Below are 20,073 nucleotides of genomic sequence, written 5' to 3' on the forward strand. Positions count from 1 at the left end.
AGTGGAACAAGTATCTTTGTAGAACTTAAGAGGCGTCTGTTGATGGCTTTTTAATGTCGTTTGCTTTTTGTTACATTTAAAGTAAATATATGAACATAGTTAAGCTTTCATCTTTTTTATCCCTACCCACCTTCCTCCTCCTACCTTTGCTAACACCTTCTTCTTCTTCTTCACCTTCCGCTAACATCATGTTCTTCGTCTCCATCAACAATGTGAAATTCAGGGCGTAGTCAACCTTAAAGAGTAAGGGTGAACATGTCCCTATTAAAGCTACTACTTCAATTAATTTTCCACCTTGAAGCTACCATTTGAAAGTACACTATTAATAATAGACAAGAACTATAGAAGTTATTTAATTACTTTTAACATTTCCCCGATTGGTCTCCAACAACAAATACGTGTGAATTTATTTGCCTACCCCCAACTAAAGTTACTAAACTCAGGAAAAGACATCCGCAACCCTTAATAAACAAAACTTTCAACCCGTTTTGTGTGTGGTTGGTTACACCGTGTGACCATTTATATAAAAAATATAAAGTAACCCTTGACCAAATAACTCCTGATCGAGTAACCTCTAAAACACTGACTAAGTAACCTTATAATACTGATGAGGTAATTCCTTTAACACCAACCAAATAACCTCTATTACACTAATAAAGTAACCCCTATTATCAGACCATTACCCCCCGGAAGCCCCCCCTTGAGGGGAAGGAACTGCAATAAGGCTGCCCTGAGTTAAGTTCCAAGCCTTGAGTTTGTCAGGTACTTACCAAGACCCACGATTAACCCACTTTACAATACAACGATATTTTAGTATAATTCTCCGTCTTGAACACATTCACGAATGTACTCGGAGTTGCGGAACAGGTGGGTCGAACCCACCCAAGGCTAGGTTTATGTGTTTGATGAACTTGTATTTCCTCATCTTCTAATGCGGATTGTGAAGTAATTCTTAAAACAAAAATCAGAAAATCAAGAGAAGTAGAAAAACAGGGATGACGATGACGATTACTTGCAAAGCTGCCGCGGCTTATAACACCATATTTACCTTCCTGTCTCCATTAATGGTGTTTTTCTGTTAGAAGGCAAATCAGTTGGAACTTGCAATACTCAAGAAATGAAGATTACTCCTAATTTCAGATATTCTGCTTCCATTGGTAAATCTTCAACTCTTGTTCTTCCTTGTATTAATTTCCCTTTCAATTTCATCTCTCATTTTTATTTTTCACGACATTTTTCCAGTAAAACAATTATTGCAATTGATGATCGTAAACTATTTCTCAATTCTGTTAAAGAACAATGCAAATTAGGGTTTTCCGATCTCAAACTTCCACATTCTCTCTTCAATCAATTGACCTCTTTGCGTCCTCTTCCTTCTATCGTTGTTTTCAGTCAGCTATTCACTGCCATTTCCAAATTGAAACACCTTCATCGTCATTCCACCATTGTATCTTTCTTCAGGCAGCTTGAATTACTGGGTATTCGATCTGATAGGCATTCGTTGGGTATGCTTGCCAATTCTTACTCCCATTTGGGTCGCGTTGATTTCGGGTTTTCTCTTCTGGGTAAAAGCCTTAAGCTTGGTTATCCTCCTGATCATATTTTCTTTAACACATTAATCAATGGCTTTATCATTAGTGATAAGCTCCCTCAAGCTGTTCAATTGTTGGATAAGACTGTTAAGTTAGGTTTCCAACCTGACATTGTTACCTGTGGTGTTATGGTTAAAGGGCTTTGTAGGATCGGCGACAACGCCGGTGCTCTCAATTTGCTTAACAAATTGCAATCTTCTTGTCATTGTAAGCCTAACCTTGTCATATACAGTACAATTATTGATAGTCTTTGTAAAGATAGGCTGTTGCGAGAGGCTCTGAACCTGTTTTCCACTATGAAAACGGAGGGCATTAAACCAAATGTTATCACTTATAACTCCTTGATTCGAGGCCTCTATAATTCTGGATGTGGAAAAGAGGCTAAGCATGTGTTGACTGAGATGTTAAAGAGCAACATAGTACCAACTGTTGACACCTACAGCATTCTGGTTGACATGTTTTGTAAAGATGGTAATGTTGAGGAAGCACAAGCCATATTGCAGTGCATGACTGACAAAGGTGTGGCTCCAAACATTATTACTTACAATGCTTTACTCGATGGTTATTGTTTGCGTGGTCAGATGGAAGATGCGGAAAAGCTACTTCACCTCATGAAACAAAAAGATTGCGAGCCTAATCTTATCAGTTTCAGTACTATAATCAATGGTTATGTCAAACTCAAAGACATTGACAAGGCTCTTACTATATTAGAAAATATGTTTGAGAAAGGGATAACACCAGATGTTGTAACCTATTCAACTCTTATTGATGGCTTGTGTAAATCCAATAGACTTAAACCTGCACACCAGTTGTTCACAGATATGCAAGCTTACGGAGTTACTCCTAATGTTGTCACGTATAATTCATTGCTTGATGGCTTGTGCAAAAGTGCACAGCTTGATGAGGCAGTTGCAATACTTGAAGATATGGACGATAAAGGTATTAAGCCTACTACTGTTACTTACAATATCTTAATGGACAACTTATGTGAGGTTGGGCAACTTGAAGACGCAGTAATTTTCTTCAGTGATCTTCAATCTAAGGGTCTACAGCCTGATTCTAAGACATACAATATCATGACTAAAGGATTCTGCAAGGAGGGATTAATGAAAGAAGCTGATGAAGTACTGAGAAAAATGGAGGAAGATGGTTGTTTACCCAATGATATCACCTACAATACTATCATAAGAGGATATATTCTCAATAATGACTTTTCCAAGGCCTTATACTATCGTGATCTTATGGTTAGCAAAGGTTTTCAAGCTGATGCACACACTATCTCATTATTTGTTGATCTCTTGTCTTCTGATAAGCTAAGTGTTTCGTCTAAGGGCCTGCTTCAGAAGTTCCTAGAATGACTTGAAGTTGAAAATAAGATGATTGCGAATCATGAGAGATTTTGGATTATGATGATCAAAGTTTCTGGTAATGTTCTATAACTGTGGTGATCTTCCATTCTTATCTTCAATCACAAGATCAACTGAGGAGTTGGGTAGAGCCTTAGACAAATGGTAAGTACTCTGGCTTAACATTTTCATGTTTTAGCTTTTCTATAATTACTTGGTTTTTTATGTGATTCTGTTTAAAGTTTTTAACTTTCCCTTGTTAAGCTAATGTTGGCTTGCTGGCATCTCGCTTTGTTACATTTCCTGCTGGTCCTTGGATCATTGTTTTTATTCTTCTATTTTAGTCAGTAAAAAATTGGCTTTTGAAAAATGGCTAAATGATTCTGCTTTGACTATAACTTGCTGGGCCTCTAGTTGATCCAGTTTCTTGTTCTATCACACAAAACATGGTGGTTGTTGGATTTGGGGAACATATTCTTTATTCTCTGTCATGTAGGAAATGCGAACTGCATCTGGATTAAGGATGCTCTGCAGTTGTAATTCTTGTAAGTATAAAAATACATATCAGAAGAAATATATTGCTGGCTAGGGGCTATTAATATAAAACTTGCCCAATTGCTCCTTTAGTTCTGAGGCATAATTGTACTCTACATAGTAGCCACGTGTATGTTCATGCTTCCATATTCTTTACATTAAAATTTGTGCAAATTTGATTGGTTTATAGATAATTGTTTGTAATTTGTCTATGGTCATCCGGGCTTCACTTCCTTGTAATCTAGACTTTGTTGATTGTAAATTTCTGATGATACCTTTAGGTAATTATAGAATGACCTAGCTACCATTAAGGGTCTTTTACACTATATTTGGATAGCATTAATGAAGGGAAAGGGAAGGGAGGAAAGTAAAGAAGGGGAAGGAACGGAGGGGAGGGATAGAGAAGCTTCCATTAATTTTCCAATTCTTTCCATTATCTAGGATTTTCCTTGTATTGGAGTTGGAGAAGAAAACCTTCTTTGAATTACTGATCATTTGATGTGTCTCAATCTATCTGGCCATAATTTTCCAGTTCTTAACTATTTCTTACCCCAATTATTCTAATATTTATTGACTGTTAACAGCAATATATATCTACTGCAAGTGCGTGGTTGGTGTTACTGTACTAAGAAGTCTATGATGAATGATTTGTGTAAATCGTGGACTCTTGGTGAAGATTTCTAACCAAATTAGCCAGGACTTTATAGGTTGCTTCTACTTTCTACCATTCAAAACAAATTTTCTAGGTGTGTGATGGTATCTCGATCAGGTGATGTGTGCATGACTGTCCTTGTTTGTTGCTTCTGCTTGCACAGACTTCTCAACGAATTAACTCCATGGATGCTAATAAGATATGCATATGTGTATCCTACGTTCCTACTTGCCTACATGACTTATAATGAACATTATTATACCATGAACACAAGTGTAATTACTCATGTGATTGAGTGGGCTGTGGATAGGGTTGTTAATGAGCCGAATCAACACTTTGTGGTTTGAGCTCTACAATGTGCAATAATAGCATAACAGAGGAAGTATATAGATATAGTTGCCCTCCAAAAAAAGAAAAAATAAATAAAATTCTGTGGAATATATGGATGTGGAAATAGACTTGAGATGGGCAAGAAGTCTTGGTTTGTGCTTATTTTTCTACCCCATGTGGTAGACTAGTGAGTGGCGTAGTCTTCTTGTGCTTTTTTTTTTTTTGACAAATGACTCCTTGTGCTTATGTTCTCATAGAATGTTGATTAGTATAAAAAGTCTAGTTCCATAGCATTCGCTGCTCACTCAAACAATCTACTTTTTTTAGAGATCACACCATGGCTTCTTGGTGGTCTGCAATATGCTTTTTGATTTTCTTAGTTTCATCATTACTTTCTCTTGATTCTAGTAATATGGCTCTTGCTAACAATTCTGTTTCTGCTTCGTTGCAATATCCGAAGCAGTTATGCCATCATCAAGAGAACTTAGCCTTGCTTCAGTTCAAGCAAAGCTTTCTCATTACTTGTTCTGCATCTAAATCGGCCTTTGCACATCCAAAGGTCAGAACATGGCTGAATGAATCATTTGATGATCAAGTGAAAAGCGGAACTAGCTTTCGTACTGGTGATTGTTGTAGGTGGGACGGTGTCAAGTGTAACAAGGAGACAGGTCATGTGATTAGTCTCAACCTCAGTAGCAGCTGCCTTTACGGCACATTTCCTCAAAATAGCACTCTCTTTAGCCTTGATCATCTCCAAGTGCTTGATCTGTCTGATAATGACTTCAACTTTTCTCAAATCCCATCTGCCATTGAGCGCCTTTCCAAACTAACAAAGCTCAATCTTTCTTCATCCGATTTCAGTGGCCATATTCCAATGGGGATTTTGAAATTATCCAGCCTCTCGATTCTTGATCTTTCCCTATCGGCTGTAAGTGGCTCCAAATTGGAATTTCAGCATGGTTTGAGTTTTCAGAAGTTGGTTAGTAATTTAACTCATTTAACCCGACTCTATCTTAATTTTGTTGATATATCATATCCTGTGCCTGTTAGTTTAACCAACCTGACCTCTCTAAAATCTCTCTCCCTTTCTGAGTGCAATCTATATGGTAGATTTCCACCAGGTATTTTACTGTTGCCAAAGCTTGAACTTGTCCATTTGAGTGGCAACATCAACCTAGAAGGATTTCTTCCAGAATTTTCGTCTAATAGCTCTCTTCAAATTTTAGATTTTAGCAGTACATCATTTTCTGGGGAATTACCCCATTCCGTTGGTAATCTTGGCAGCTTGACTGAGTTAACCATCTGGAAGACTGGTTTCACCGGACAAATCCCATCCTCATTAGTTAACTTGACAAAGCTCACAAGCTTGACCCTCTCGGATCTTAGTTTTAAGATTTATCCTTAAATATTAAACTCCTGGTTTATTAAGCTCAGTAAACTGGAGCACCTAGCACTTCACAATACGGGTTTATGGGGTGAAATCCCACCTGCTCTAGCAAACCTTACTCAACTCAATTGGTTGGATCTTAATTCAAACCCACTATCAGGTCCATTTCCAGTTTGGCTAGCAAATCTAACAAAGTTAAACTACTTAGATCTACTTGGTAATCAGTTTCAAGGTCCAGTGATACCACCGTCGTTTTCTCAGCTGATTAATCTTAAAGCACTCTTATTGTCTTCCAATGGCTCAGTTGCCATGTTTGACACCTTACTGAAACTTCCATATCTAAATATGTTATATTTGTCTGATATTAACCTTAGATTCTTTCCTAATGCAAGAACCAATTCATCCCTTCCCAAGTTTTCTGTCCTGGAACTTCAATCATGCAACTTAACAGAATTTCCACAGTTCCTGCATCATCAGGATAATCTAATGTTCCTATCCTTCAAACAAAACAACATTGTGGGCACCATACCACAATGGTTTGTGAACAGAACCTTAGACAGTCTATCAGAACTCGACCTTAGTGACAACTTTTTAACAGGCTTTGAACAGCCACCTCAAGTCTTCCTCCCATGGAATAATTTGGGGGCATTGTATATTCAGGGAAATATGTTCCAAGGCCGACTTCTAATTCCTTCAAAGTCCTTGCTAGTTTACCATGCCTCTGGAAATCAGTTGTCTGGAGACATCCCGAAGCAAATCTGCAACGCTAGTTCTCTTGCATACTTAGATTTGTCCATGAATAACTTCAGTGGTGGGATCCAAACTTGTATTGGTACTCATCTAGGTAATTCTCTGCAAGTCTTGAATTTGCGTGGCAATCGTCTTCAAGGCGCCATTCCTCAAACATTCACAAGGGCTTGTAAATTGAAGATGATTAACTTAAGCGAAAATCAATTGAAGGGACTGTTACCAAAGTCATTGTCCAATTGTCGAATGCTTGAAGTACTTGATGTTGGAAAAAATCATCTTAATGACACTTTCCCATCATGGTTAGGAGGTATTCCCAAGTTGAGTATTCTTGTCTTGAGGCATAACAATTTTCATGGTAGGATACCATCTCCGGAACCTGGTGATCATTTTAGTAGCTTAAGAATAATTGACCTATCTAATAATTTTCATACTGGTAATTTACCTTACACATACCTTCGAAACTGGCTTTCGATGAAAGTTACAAGCGAAGCTCAGTTGAATTCATCTAGCTCTGAAATTGAGATCCATATTAGGAGTGGTTCAAATATATTTATTACATTGCATCAACCTTACTCCTATATAATCACCATCAGCAATAAAGGCAGTGAAACAGTATACTCGAAGATATTGACCGTGTTTCGAGTGATTGATTTTTCAAGCAATAGCTTCACCGGAGGAATTCCGGTTCTTCTTGGAAACCTAAGAGGACTTCAGGCACTTAACTTATCCAACAATCAACTTCATGGAGGTATCCCATCATCTTTTGCAAATATTATAGACCTTGAGGCATTAGATCTTTCTCAAAACATGCTCTCAGGAGAGATCCCACAACAGTTAACCGAGTTAACATTTCTTGCGGTCTTCAATGTCTCTCACAATCGTCTCGAGGGACGGATACCTCAAGGAGAACAATTCAACACCTTTGATAATAGCTCTTTTGATGGGAACTTAGCACTATGTGGATTTCCATTGTCGGAGAAGTGTGAAAACACAGACTCTCCTCAACAACCACCGCCAGCAGTGATAGAAGAGGACTCGAAGTTGATTGACTGGATAATTCGATCTTTGGGTTGTGCAAGCGGGTTTATTGTAGGTTTTATCATTGGGAAAATCTACATAGCTGATAGGCATCATGACTGGTTTACGGAAACTTTTGGAAGGAGGCGACCGAAGCCAAGAGCAAGGAGATCAAGACAAAGTCGCAGGAGAAATTGATGAATTTGCAGAGGTAATAGGGTCTGTAGTAGGCATCACTATTTACTACTTGAGCAAGGAGATAAAGACAAAGTCGCAGGAGAAATTGATGAATTATGCACTTTATAAATTTCCATTGCTACTAGTTTCTGTATGTGTTATGTTTGAACATGTTCCTGTTCTATGTTCCCGCTTTTGTATTTCCATTATGGACTATATATGTGATACTTATGGTTGTTTGGTTGCACTGGAGAAGTTACACTTTCCTTGTATTTGCAATTTCTAGGTAATATTGTTGGATCATGAAAATTTGTTTTCCAATTTCAGGAAGTTTAACTTATCTTGAGGGGCCTAGGTAAGCACTTCTCACATTTTGTAGGAAGTAGAACTTACTAGGAAATTTCTTATGCTCATGTCAACAATCAATCTCTCCAAATTTTACTTCCTAGCAAATTAGACTTCCAATGAATTAGAATGTCAAACCAACAACCAATTCCTCGGTTTTTATTTAATTGCATCGTTTTTATGTTCACATGTGTTAATGCATGATTTCTATCATTAATACAAGCATGTTTAATTCTGAATAAATAAAAGTTGTAAAAGTTAATATTTGTATTTTAAAAGTATACTACATATTAAGAAGATTATAACAAAATATCACATTACTATATTTTTTATTAAAAATATAAAAATTCATAATTACACAGAGCCAGAAATCAAAGTTCTCATTTTTTTTTTTTTTTTTTTTTTTTTTTTTTTTTTGGAGGAAACCTAAGCTAGAATTAATCAGGAAGAAGCAAGATTGTCTAACAAGACATACAGAGTGATTTCATGGGGACAAAAGTAATCCTAGCAATAATGTGATAACAGTGATTGCAACATTAACGGTACATAAAAACTGAAAGCGCCACAGGCCTAACCTACAAAATCTTTACAGACTCATTAAAAAACGGCTGAGCTGGTTCTCCTTAGCTGATACCTTGGTTCATTTGATACTTCAGACAAACGGCTCTCCAGTTCCTGCAATGGAAGTCAAACTATCAGAACTCTGAAACGGAAAGAGCACTGACAAAGAGAAGAGAAGGAAGGAGGAGCATATGGTTGCTACAAGCTGTATAAAATCGGAAAGACGAAAGTGAATGTCTGAAACATAAAGAATATTAAGTCCTAAATACATAAAAAGAAAGCAAAATCAAACCTGTTTCATCAAATAGCCTCATGACATAACTAACGTCAAAGGCAAACAACATAGTTCTCTATAAATTGAATTCCCTACACAAGAATATTACCAGAATAGAAAAGGTAACATGTTAGCTTCCAAAATCAAGCAACCAATACTGGGATCTTAACAAAGTTGACAATAAAGTCCCTTTTTTGTATTGAGGAAAAATAAAGTCTCATTTTGTTCCTACATAATTACACCCAAACGAACCAATCTGAACAATTGGACTATACTTCAATTATGATTTCATGAATTCAAGGGAAGAATATTATAGCAATTGCTCAAGGTTTTAGAAATCATTGGAAGATAGCATCAAAGCGATCATGCTCAAATCAGATTTCTTATCTAAGCTTACACTTAGAAATATTAGCATCCTTAGCCATGGGGAGCCTTTCTGATAAAAGGATTACCCATACACATAATCATGAAGAGTTCCAAAGCAGGAACAAAATGTTTGCTTTCAGCATTATCATCAAAAGATACTATACCAAGGTTTCAAAGTTCTGTAGATTTGTCACACAGGTTTGGTTTTTTTTTTTTTTTTTTTTTTTTTTTTTTTTTTTTTTTTTGTGGCCCAAATCCATTACTGTTCTTCTTTTAGAAGATACAAAGAAAGAGTTATCTTGTGGGGGTGGGGGGGGGGGGGGGAGATGATTCTAGTGAAGCATTTTGAAATATACCATCCACTAAGACCATTCGGCTGGACAAATGTTATAAACACACTTCCTAATAGATTGATATGGAGCATCATGCAAAGCAATAATTTAGCGTTCCATGTGAGTATTAAACAATTAATCAAAACCAATCACAGTAAAGCCAAGCCTTAACCCTACTTTTTTGACAACAACTAAACACAAAATACATAATAAAAGAAAAAGAAATACAAGAATGTCAACACGAATTAGCAATGTCATGTGCCCGATGCACACTATCACAGTCCACCTGTAGTAGCGTACAAGCTAAGCAGAAAAATAAGGACTAAAAAAATAAAAGGAAGAACATAACAATAAAAAACATAAAAATAATGCTACACATTATCTATAGTCATCTCAAAATAGCTTTAACTATTGTTAAACTCAAAATAATCTTAAGTTCTCAAGAGTACCTTTAGAACCAGTGATAATAATATTCACTCCCCTTCTCTCAGTTCATACTTTGCTATAGCCACATTCACCACCAAATCCACCATCCTCAATTCTCAGTCTTCCCCCTTCCTACCCCTACCCCTGCCACAACCACATACCATATACACCATCAGTCTATGAACTAACCTCATTACGCTTTCGATCAACACACCAAATCCAACTAAAGGTGCAATAGACACAAGTCCTTAAAAGGGAGCTCCCAAGAAGACAAGCAATTGCTTAAAGCACCATCCTCAATGCCACATGTTCCTCGGGATTTAGAACAAAAACAATCTCCAGCAATGGTACAATCCACTCACTAAGCCTTCATCTTGTTCACTCGCTATTCACCAAGAAAGTCCATCTTCATGCTTCACACTCCTCAAAAGGTGTCTCACAACTCAATCAAATCATAATTCTTGTATATAAGATGAAACTAAAGAGAGGCAAGAGAATAGAAGTATTTCCCTCACAGACATATCTCCTACCTAATTTTCCCTCCAAACAGCAACCCAATTGCCAAACAAGAAAACTCACCTCTCCACATCTACACTTGTAGCCTTCACCTAGAAACACAACCTTGACCCAAGATCAAACATTCCTTTGACAGGTTCAAATGCATCCATTGCACCCATGGTCTCTAAGAAGCAATTAGCCTGACAACCAACTCCAAATGTAATGTGTTGTTGCTTAGGAAACCCTACTAAAGACCACCCTCATAATGGGTAGCCAACTCCAAAATATCAAAATTTTCTATTCCACTACTTTTTTTCAAGCAAATCTTCATCACATATTTTGAATTATTCTTTTTCACCAGATAAGTCTAAACCCACATTTTTCCCAAGGAGGTTCTTTTCTTGCTTATCAACCTTCATATAACCAAAGAGACACCACCAAAAAAACCCACTAAATTAGCTAAATATTACATCCTTACCACTTATTGAGACTTGAGGTTGTCGAGTTTGTCACTTGCCAGCAATGACAGAACTTTCTACTGAATCTGAACAGAACAGAACCCCCAAGTAAAGACTGAACATCTCAACATCTTAATGAATCACTAAAAAACCATCAATTATACAGACATCTCTAAGACATGAGTTATCCTAGCTTCACTTAGACTGGGCAATCATCACCATCAAAACACCCCTAAAAGGAACAAAAATCAGTTCCCTCATTACAATAGGACCCACAATCATCTATACACTTATCTCAAATGATCTTGCCTGAATTCAATGCAAGCCTTCACCCCAAAAAGGAACCACAAGAGGTTTATTCAAAGAACAGGATTAGGTATGTCACCACTCCCCATAATTCAATAAATTCGTGTATATTAGCCTTCTATGTCACTATGTACTTGTGATACATGACCTGGACCAAAATTACAAGGTTTCTATCTTCTAAATCAGAAGAGTTGGGTTTATAGTTAACAAAACTGCCAATTTAGGACAAATTGCTCAAGATGGGGATTCAGCTGAAGTCAAGTATTTGTATGTTGTGCAAGAAACAGGTGATGGACCAAAATCATCTTTCTAATTTCAATGAGGGGTCTGTGACCTCTGGACGGTCATACGTGTGATTGTGTATGCCACAAGATCCCTTTTGTAAATTTCAGTTGGGAACACATTATTGACTAGTTACGCAATCATATAAAGGGAAAGAAGCCTATTGGACAAAACTCATCAATGAAACACTAAGGGGAGGAGTAACAAAAGCCTGCTGGTCTGATACTCTGTGGAATAGTGACAAAGTTAATTAATATTTAGGGTATCCTTGTTCTCTACTGTAGCTTGCTTGATTATATAAGGAGTAGTAGTATAGCAGTAGAAGGCATGAGGTTTGTAATGTGGAATGAGAGAGAATGGTAACCTCAAGGTACTAAGAGAGTGATAACCTAAAGTTATCGTGAGAGTAATAGCCTCAAGCTATTAACCTATCACTTTTGTATCCATATTTCTGCCATTATCAATCAAAGACTCAAACTTTAATCTTTAAGTTTCTTGTTCAATAGAACTTATAATCTGAATATCCTAGTCTATTACACTATCATAATATCATACTATAAATTTGGGCATGAATCCTGCACAACAAAAGCTACTACCTTGACAGACATAAATTGCAGCCATCAAACACAACTCTAATAAATAAAATAAATTACAAGTTGAAATAACTTATGCAAAAAAGATATAGAAAGCATAGAAACCACCCATAACCGGACATAAGACAACGAGGCCAATGGCAATACAAAACTAGAAGAGTTAAAAGTACAAGAACTATAATCACCTTCTCTTTCTTAAGCCTCATGTTTTTCTCCTCAAGCAGTGAAACCTTGCTGACCAGCTCATTATGATATGCCTGAGCATACATACAGAAACAAGAAAGTGAAGGTTCATTAAGATTGGCAGAATGGAATTACATACTTCTAAACAGAACAACAATAAAATAGATTAACCTGTTTTCTGGCACGAGAACGAGCAGCAGATTCCCTGTTTTTAATTTTCCTCTTCAGTCTCTTTTCAATGCCCCTCTCCATTGGATTTGAGGAAATCCTTTCCGGCCCTTGAATTGGTGTATCAGATATTGTGTCAATCGAAGGAGCTGGAGATAAACCCATTTGCTGTGAGAAACATTGTGTAGTATCATCCATGTCTACAGGCATAGGCATCACAGGACTTAAAGCAGTTACATCCATGGCTTCCGCTTTAGCCAAGAAGGCTTCTAAAGTCATTTCACCCATTGAAGGCTCTCTCTTTACTCCCTGACTACCGCCTTTGATCCTATCCTCTTGTTGTATCTCTCTCCACACCTCATCAACAATCTTCTCACTAACAGTCCTTGACAAACGTAGGCTTCCCTGACCTTGTAACGACTTAATCGATGAACCATTATTTCTTCCTTCTATACCGACAGCTTGATGGATTTCAGGGTTCCAATCACTTTTAATAAACTCATCAATATTCATGCTTCCTATTTTCTTACCTAAAACACCCAAATCAGTCTCAACTTCATTAAAATCCCAAATACACCGAGAATTTGTTTGTACATCAAGCAATTGGGTAACCTATCCAACACCTATGTCCAATTCTTCCATCCACTTACCCCCTCACAAACCTATCATCATATACGGTCACAAAATCCCCAAAATCATGAAAGTAATTACATAAGCAGAACAATAATTGACTGTCAAATATCTGATTGTAGCTCTCCACAACTCTCCAGTTCATCTGCATCATACAAGTCAGTGTAAAAAAAAAATTCCCCAAAATTAAAATTAAAAATTATTACTTTATTGTATGTACTGTATAAGCAAGTATAATTTGATCAAGGTCAAAACTTTTTAATAAATATTACAGATAGAGATAAGATATTAGTAGTAAACAATCAAACGTTCAAATTGAATAAAAAGAAAACCCATAATTCTTCAGAAAACCAAAAACATGAAAAATCCAGAATTTATCATCGCAAATTAACACAATCATAGCTACTAAAAACTTAATTTATATTCTGGGTTTTATTCAGGAGAATCAAATTACTAAACCCAGATAAACATGAATACAAAAATGATGGAAAACTTCACTAAAACATGAAAAACCCAGAAATTAGAACAGAAAATTAGCACTCGATCAACTAATAGATAAACCCAGATGAAAATGAATACAAAATGATTGGGAAAAATAAGGGAAAGAGACAAAAAATTGATTACCTAAGGAAAAAAAATAAACGGGAATCAAATCAGTGGTATAAAAATTTTCGGTTATTTCCCAACAGACGAGTTCCACGTAGTAGGGAACAAGACTTGAATGACAATCGTGGCCAATTTCGGTGGAGAGTCGAGAGGAGATAAGAGGAGAGAGACTGGTGACGGTGAGTTGCGAATTGTGTGTAAACCTCCTCTTTCTTAGTTTCAACCTCTTTATTTATTTATTTTTTCAATTTTTCATGTTAATAATATCTTTAATTATCGATAAATATTACGTATGATGTATTAAAAATTATATTCGAGTCCTATATATTGAGATTGAGCAACTTTCTCATTCTTGATCCCTAATCCTCTTTTAAATTCAAGACTAAAGCAAAATTTAATATGAGGTAGAACTAGTTGAAAGGATGGGTATATCAAAGCTTCAAGTTAGAATGAACAACCAAGTTGTGGTGATTGTATTAGAAGGCTAAAATACATATGGAGATGAATGTGTACATATTATTACACTTTGCTAGAAATTAATTGCAAATCCATGGTCGCAAGTGGAGATTAAGCACGTGTTAGTCAAATATAACAAATTGAGTTGATTTAAGCCTCCATTTTAGCTTGAAGTCATATTCTACATACTCATGTTGTAAGGGAGGCTATGCCAAGTTTTATCTCTTAGGTGACAGGTGTAATCTTTTGCGTCTAATTATTTTCTTGAGCCTAGCCTCTTATTTGCACCATAAAATTAAGACGGTATTAACAAGATTTCACATAATTACTTTTTTTTTTTTTTCTTCTTTATGTATAAAACGCTTGTTGAAAGTGGAGTTTATTGAAAGAGTAAAAATAGGATACTTACAATAATGAGAGAATAGTAAGTACTTGTATAAGCCCTGTTCAATTAACCTTATGAAAAAATAAGTTGAGATTGGTTCGTGAAATGAAAAATAAGTGATTACGGAATAAAAGAGTGCTATGTGCCGCTCTCAATTCGTAACAAAAGTCACTTTTATTTTACTCACTATACATTCTAAGGATTAAGGAAGGGAAATAGGATATAAATTTACAGTTGGGGCAAACAATTTACTAATACGGAATTATGGAGTATGCAGTTATAACATCTACTCGTATCATATTATCATCTATGCATTGGAATGAAACATAATTCATGATTTACCATCCACGTTGAAAATTGATACATACTTCGTAGTAAGGTTATAATACCACCTTATCAGCCAATTGCAAAGCAATACATAGAAAATTATGTATGAAATCTAACTGTTAATCGTTCCCTCTCCACCTTGTTACAAGCTAGAAAAGAAACATACATACTCAATACATCCTCACTTGTTAAGACGACTTTACTTTCATGTACAATATACGACACTAACCCCTTAGCCTAACAATATCCAACATCACTACCTGATACGCCTAGATATGGCAAACCCTCCAACAAACAATAAATAGGAGGAGTAGTCAAATCTCCTACATTACTCCCATAAGCATTCCAACAAAAGGGTTCCATCTTACGCTTGTGACCCGTTGCCATAGTCATGGCGGCTGTGGCCGTGGGTAAGAGTTCCAAACCCGACACCGTGATGTTGGTGCAAGGAACAGCATCGCTACAAGCCAAGTGGACCGGAGGGGTCCTTGGGTCATAAGTGCCCTTAATATTGGAATAGGAGATTTCACTTATTGAAATAGCTGCAGTTTGGTTAGAGCAATTGGTTGAGAGGCAATAGTATTGGTCTATAATAATTGGGTTGCGGACCGTGTCCATATGGATCGCTTCGAAGGTCACTCCGGTTACTGATCCGAACCCGCCTTGCCATGTCTTGATTCGGACCCCGTTGTCGGAGTGCTTGATCATGCAGTTGCTAACCGTAATGTTGGATACACACGCCTTGGAATTATGGACTCCTAGGCTACCAATGCTACATGATAAAACAAAATTGAAACTTATTAGGTCATATTCTCTTTTACAAATTAAAACTTATTTTGATTGAACATGACATTTTTTTCTAAAAAATTATATATATTGCCAGACTAAAAAATTATTTATGGTATAGTACCTTATTCCATGACTAGGACCACACGTAATATTCCTGATATCTAAATTATGAGTATTAGCTCCAATAGATATACAATCATCACCTGAATTAGCCAAAAAACAAAAACCATCATAAGTCATAATTAATGAAAGATTAAAGAAAATAGATTATAACAAACAAAAACAAATACTTGGTGTAAAAAAAATTACCATTAGAGATGACTGAATTGTAAATGGTGACGTCTTTTGTATTCTCAATGTGAATTCCATCAGTGTTAGGGCTGTTACCAGGTGATTTAATGACAAGAGAATCCACACTCACATTTTGACATGAATCTACACGAATATGGAATTGTGGACTATTTATGATTCTTAGCCCTCTCAACGTTAGATTTGTGCTTCCAAAGAATCTTATGGCCTGTAAAACAGTTATTTTTGTAAGTAATTTGTTATGGTTATACTTACATGCATAGACATTTAACACCCTCATTATGAATACATACTCTCTTTGTTCAAAATTAATTATTAGAAATTCTCGTTATAATATTTGAAATGGCTGTCCGAAAATCATATTTTTTAGATGGCATAATTTATAATTTTAAGGGAATTTTGTCTAGAACTACCCGCAAGATAGGATCATTTGTTAACAACTACCCCTTTTTTATTTTATTTGTTTAGAACTACCAACAAGTTTGACAAAGTTTGGGTAGCACTACCCATTAACATTTTCCATCCAAAAAACCGTTAGTGGACCCCACATTGTACACGTGTCAATTATTTATTGGATAAACAAATGGAAAAAAAAAAAAAAAAAAAAACCAAACCCCAAACCCCAGCCACCAGCCCAGCCGCCGACGGTCCCGGAACCCCAGCCACCAGCCTCCACCACCCCGAAACCCCACCCCCTTCTCTCTCGCCGCCATTTCTCCGCCGATGCCGACCCCCCTCCCCTTCCCCTCCTCTTCCCAAACGCACAAAAACGCCATTGAAGCTCCATTGAAACTCACGCATGAAAGCTTGAGGAACATCATTTCTTCACCAAATTTTATTAAACTTGTACCAAATGTTCACAATTCAACATACAATCAGTTAGAGCAAGCAATTTTGTGAATTGCTTCACCAAACAAAAAAACCCCAATTAAATTTTTTTAGGGTTCTTCACAAAAATTGGTGGTGATTGGAGTTTAGGCTGGTGGTGATGGTGGTTGTTTGGTGTTGTGGGCTGTGGGTTTTCCAGTGGAGAGGGGAATGGGGTTGCTGGGTTCCGGTGGGCAGTGGGGATAGGGTGTTCGGGGAAGGAAGGTGGGTTTTGGTGTTGTCAGAGGATAGAGAGGGAGGAGAGGCAGTGGTTGGGGAGGGTTCGTGGGTCCTGGGTTAGGGTCACCTGCAGTGAAAGGGGGTGGCGGTGGCTGGTAGGTTTGGAGATGGTGGTGTGGGCGGCTGATTGGTGATCGGGGGGTTCCGGCCGGCCGTTTCGGAGATTTAGGGTGGCGGCTGGCCGGTTTTTGGTGGTGGCTGGGAGTAGGGGCTAGGGTTTCACAGTGGTTGGGGTGGCTGAGTTTTTTTTTTTTCTTTTTTTCTTTTTTTTTTAAATTTTTTTATCCAATAAATAAATGACACGTGTACAATGTGGGGCCCACTAATGGTCTTTTGGATGGAAAACGTTAATGGGTAGTGCTACTCAAACGTTTTCAAACTTGCGGGTAATTGTAAACAAATAAAAAAAATTGGGTAATTGGTCACAAATGAGCCTATCTTCCGGGTAATTCTAGACAAATTTCCCTAATTTTAACTATTATGAAGGGTTGTTTTGTGAAATTATGTCAAAGTTTCAGAGAGAAGAAATAAAAAAAATGGCAAACAAAAAAGTATCACTTACCACTGGACTATCACAAGGACCAGGCAATGTAGTCCCATTGATTCCCTGCATCAATTGAAATTATAAAAATTAATACAATTTGTTAAGCTTAGGATAGGTGTATACAATCAAGTATTACTTAATTAAATAACTAATTAAAGAAATGAAAAAGAAAATTAAATAAGAATGTTAATTAAAGTTAAGTACCTTATGAGGTTTACAAGGGAGATTCCACCACTTATCTCCTCTTCCATCAATAAGACCACCACCTTGGAGTGTTAATCCATGTATTCTATAAAAGATTAGCCATTGTCTTTTGCTACTATTTTTAGGCCATGATTCTGGTCCATCTGGTGGCATTATTGTTCCTTCAAGCTACACAATAATATAGATAAATTAATAAATACGAATTTACGAGTATATTTAAGTTTTTCTAAAACAAAAATTAATTACTCACATTCCATAATCCATATATTGTATAGCTACTAATAAAAGTACTAATTAAATAGTACAATACACCTTCTCTGTTGGTCAATAACTTAGAGGACCATGTAATCTTAGAGGATAATTTTTTTATATGTAAAGTTATGACTTAAATTAGGACCTTAACTATAAGTTTGTCTTATAGTAGTAGCTTTTCTTCCCCTTTCTTAGCTTTTTAGAAAGGTTTACTTATAGAAACATTCTATTGGTCGTTTTGCTTTTTCGCCATAATATATATTGAAGCAATATACTAATATAAAGTATATACTTGTAAATTGGGGCAACAACCAAAACAAAGAACATGTCGAGAAAGGGTGTATGATAACTTTTTTTTTTTCCTTTCCGTCATTAGTAAGTTTTTGGCCACTTTTATGGAGAAGGTTGCACTTTGCATGATACAACAAAGACCATTCTGTAGCCCATGCGTTCATACAAGGTACAAGCACATGAGCAAAGAAATCATATATACACACGATAAGTCTAACAAATTACACATCAAAATGACATTAAGTTTCGAATGTTAGTAGTATATGAACAAATAAATAAACTTGGCTACTAGATGTTGTAGAGTTAGAAATAGTTGATTAATTACCTGAAACACAACAGCGCTTTTGCAAGGTCCAGTGAAAACCAAAGGTTGAAGCATGAAGGAAAATCCTCGAGGTGCAACAACCTTTGCATTGTCTACTTGACAAGCAGCATCCCAAGCTGATTTGAAGGCTAATGTATCGTCTGTTAAGCCATTCCCAATAGCCCCATACGAACGAACATCAAACACATTCTCTTGAACAATAGTATTGTTACTACTACCATCGTTAACATAACTAGGTGAAAGAGCAGGACTAGCAGCTATGTTATAATAGCTAGGAGGCTTAGGGCTATTCACATTTGGAGCTTGAGAAGGTGGCATCGAAATTTGGGAGTTTTTATAAGGTTCATTCAAAGGCATCGATGTTAAAATTCTTCCTTGGATTAAGTTAAATATAGAACACAACGAGAACATAGTTAATATCATAGAGGGGGTTTTAAAATAAGCCATATTGAAACTGTAAAGTTAATGTGTTTTTATAGGGATTTAGAAATCGGCTTAGGTAATGATGAATATATTGTAAATAATTATCGATCAATCAAACTTATTTATAGAAGAAGAAAAGGAGGTTAAAAAGAAGGGTAGTAAGTAGTAACCCTTAGACTATAGGGCAAAGTAACAAGTTTTAAGTAGGGTATCCCCCCACAATATGGGAAGTAAAAAAGAAAGTTGAAAGTTTGAGAGGTTTTTTTGTGTATGTATGATTTAAACAAGTAGGAGCACGAGTAGTATGCAAGTTGGTAGAAATCATCAAATAGATAGAGGATATATATATTGTCAAAAAAGTGTTTATTTTTTTGAGTGGGATTTAATTAGAGTTATAGTGGAACACCAATGTGTTATAGATAGGGCGGTTTAAAGTCTTTATACTAGTATAGTTTATATTAATTATACTATATAGTTTGTATAAAAAAAGAATGAGAAATGAGGATGATTCATGAACCGACCATGACAACTAAAATTTGCAGGGGTGAGTGTGTTTGGAGAAGGATGATGATCGTATATCCAAGTTTAAAGTCGTATTTTTTCTATTATTATTCATGTACTGTAGTTCTATCTTAAACGTGCTAGGATAGAAAGGTGTTTCACTGAAAACCAACTGGCTTGGGTGTTAGTTCTTAGTTATTACTCCATATAAAAGTAAGAAAACGAGACCTTCCTCACGATGTAAGGGGAATTTCTAATGTGCTAGAAACAAGACCCCCATACTAATACTAATGAAATAGCTATCCAACATTAGCTAGCTAGTCAGCTATATATACGTACCCGATTTG

The 20,073-nt window shown here is 36.3% G+C and overlaps 4 protein-coding genes across 5 annotated transcripts; 2 read left to right on the forward strand and 2 right to left on the reverse strand.

Annotated features, from left to right (window-relative positions):
- Positions 1-772: 772 nt before the first annotated feature.
- On the forward strand, positions 773-8,032 carry LOC110736544 (putative pentatricopeptide repeat-containing protein At1g12700, mitochondrial). Its single transcript, XM_021916781.1, has one exon. It carries the CDS (start codon positions 1,118-1,120, stop codon positions 2,948-2,950), a length of 1,833 nt encoding a protein of 610 aa, XP_021772473.1. The 5' UTR covers positions 773-1,117; the 3' UTR covers positions 2,951-8,032.
- Positions 4,792-7,806, forward strand: LOC110735844 (receptor like protein 30-like). The gene is made up of 2 exons (XM_021916024.1): positions 4,792-5,796; positions 5,884-7,806. Exons 1-2 carry the CDS (start codon positions 4,792-4,794, stop codon positions 7,804-7,806), a joined length of 2,928 nt encoding a protein of 975 aa, XP_021771716.1.
- Positions 8,033-8,429: 397 nt separating the features above from the next.
- LOC110736547 (ABSCISIC ACID-INSENSITIVE 5-like protein 2) lies at positions 8,430-14,055 on the reverse strand. Of its 2 annotated transcripts, XM_021916784.1 has the most exons (5): positions 13,832-14,055; positions 12,581-13,352; positions 12,412-12,483; positions 8,984-9,057; positions 8,430-8,805 (listed from the first exon to the last, which is right to left on the reverse strand). In XM_021916784.1, exons 2-4 carry the CDS (start codon positions 13,088-13,090, stop codon positions 9,019-9,021), a joined length of 621 nt encoding a protein of 206 aa, XP_021772476.1. In that variant the 5' UTR covers positions 13,091-13,352; positions 13,832-14,055; the 3' UTR covers positions 8,430-8,805; positions 8,984-9,018. The 2 variants fall into 2 exon arrangements, with proteins under 2 accessions (XP_021772476.1, XP_021772475.1); XM_021916783.1 differs by lacking the exon at positions 8,984-9,057 and having other exon boundaries at positions 13,832-14,048.
- Positions 14,056-15,058: 1,003 nt separating this feature from the next.
- Positions 15,059-19,652, reverse strand: LOC110736546 (polygalacturonase At1g48100-like). Its single transcript, XM_021916782.1, has 6 exons — positions 18,803-19,652; positions 17,935-18,102; positions 17,749-17,793; positions 16,080-16,287; positions 15,892-15,973; positions 15,059-15,753 (listed from the first exon to the last, which is right to left on the reverse strand). The coding sequence occupies exons 1-6, from the start codon at positions 19,247-19,249 to the stop codon at positions 15,219-15,221; spliced, it is 1,485 nt and encodes a 494-aa protein (XP_021772474.1). The 5' UTR covers positions 19,250-19,652; the 3' UTR covers positions 15,059-15,218.
- Between the last annotated feature and the right edge of the window lie 421 nt (positions 19,653-20,073).

Source organism: Chenopodium quinoa, unplaced genomic scaffold (assembly GCF_001683475.1).
Source record: "Chenopodium quinoa cultivar QQ74 unplaced genomic scaffold, ASM168347v1, whole genome shotgun sequence".
Taxonomy (NCBI): Eukaryota; Viridiplantae; Streptophyta; class Magnoliopsida; order Caryophyllales; family Amaranthaceae; genus Chenopodium; species Chenopodium quinoa.

Bases quoted from the DNA above. Each gene is read 5' to 3' on its own strand.
- LOC110735844 (XM_021916024.1), top strand. From the start codon at position 4,792: ATGGCTTCTTGGTGGTCTGCAATATGCTTTTTGATTTTCTTAGTTTCA. The intron at 5,797-5,883 runs GTTAACTTGACA...TGGTTTATTAAG, and splicing joins GACAAATCCCATCCTCATTA to CTCAGTAAACTGGAGCACCT.
- LOC110736544 (XM_021916781.1), top strand. From the start codon at position 1,118: ATGAAGATTACTCCTAATTTCAGATATTCTGCTTCCATTGGTAAATCT.
- LOC110736546 (XM_021916782.1), bottom strand. From the start codon at position 19,249: ATGGCTTATTTTAAAACCCCCTCTATGATATTAACTATGTTCTCGTTG. The intron at 17,794-17,934 runs GTACTTAACTTT...CAATTGATGCAG, and splicing joins TCCCTTGTAAACCTCATAAG to GGAATCAATGGGACTACATT. The intron at 16,288-17,748 runs GTAAGTGATACT...ACTGTTTTACAG, and splicing joins GTCCTTGTGATAGTCCAGTG to GCCATAAGATTCTTTGGAAG.
- LOC110736547 (XM_021916783.1), bottom strand. From the start codon at position 13,090: ATGAATATTGATGAGTTTATTAAAAGTGATTGGAACCCTGAAATCCAT. The intron at 12,484-12,580 runs GTTAATCTATTT...ATGTATGCTCAG, and splicing joins GTTCTCGTGCCAGAAAACAG to GCATATCATAATGAGCTGGT. The intron at 8,806-12,411 runs GTGATTATAGTT...CTTCCATTGCAG, and splicing joins TGAGGCTTAAGAAAGAGAAG to GAACTGGAGAGCCGTTTGTC.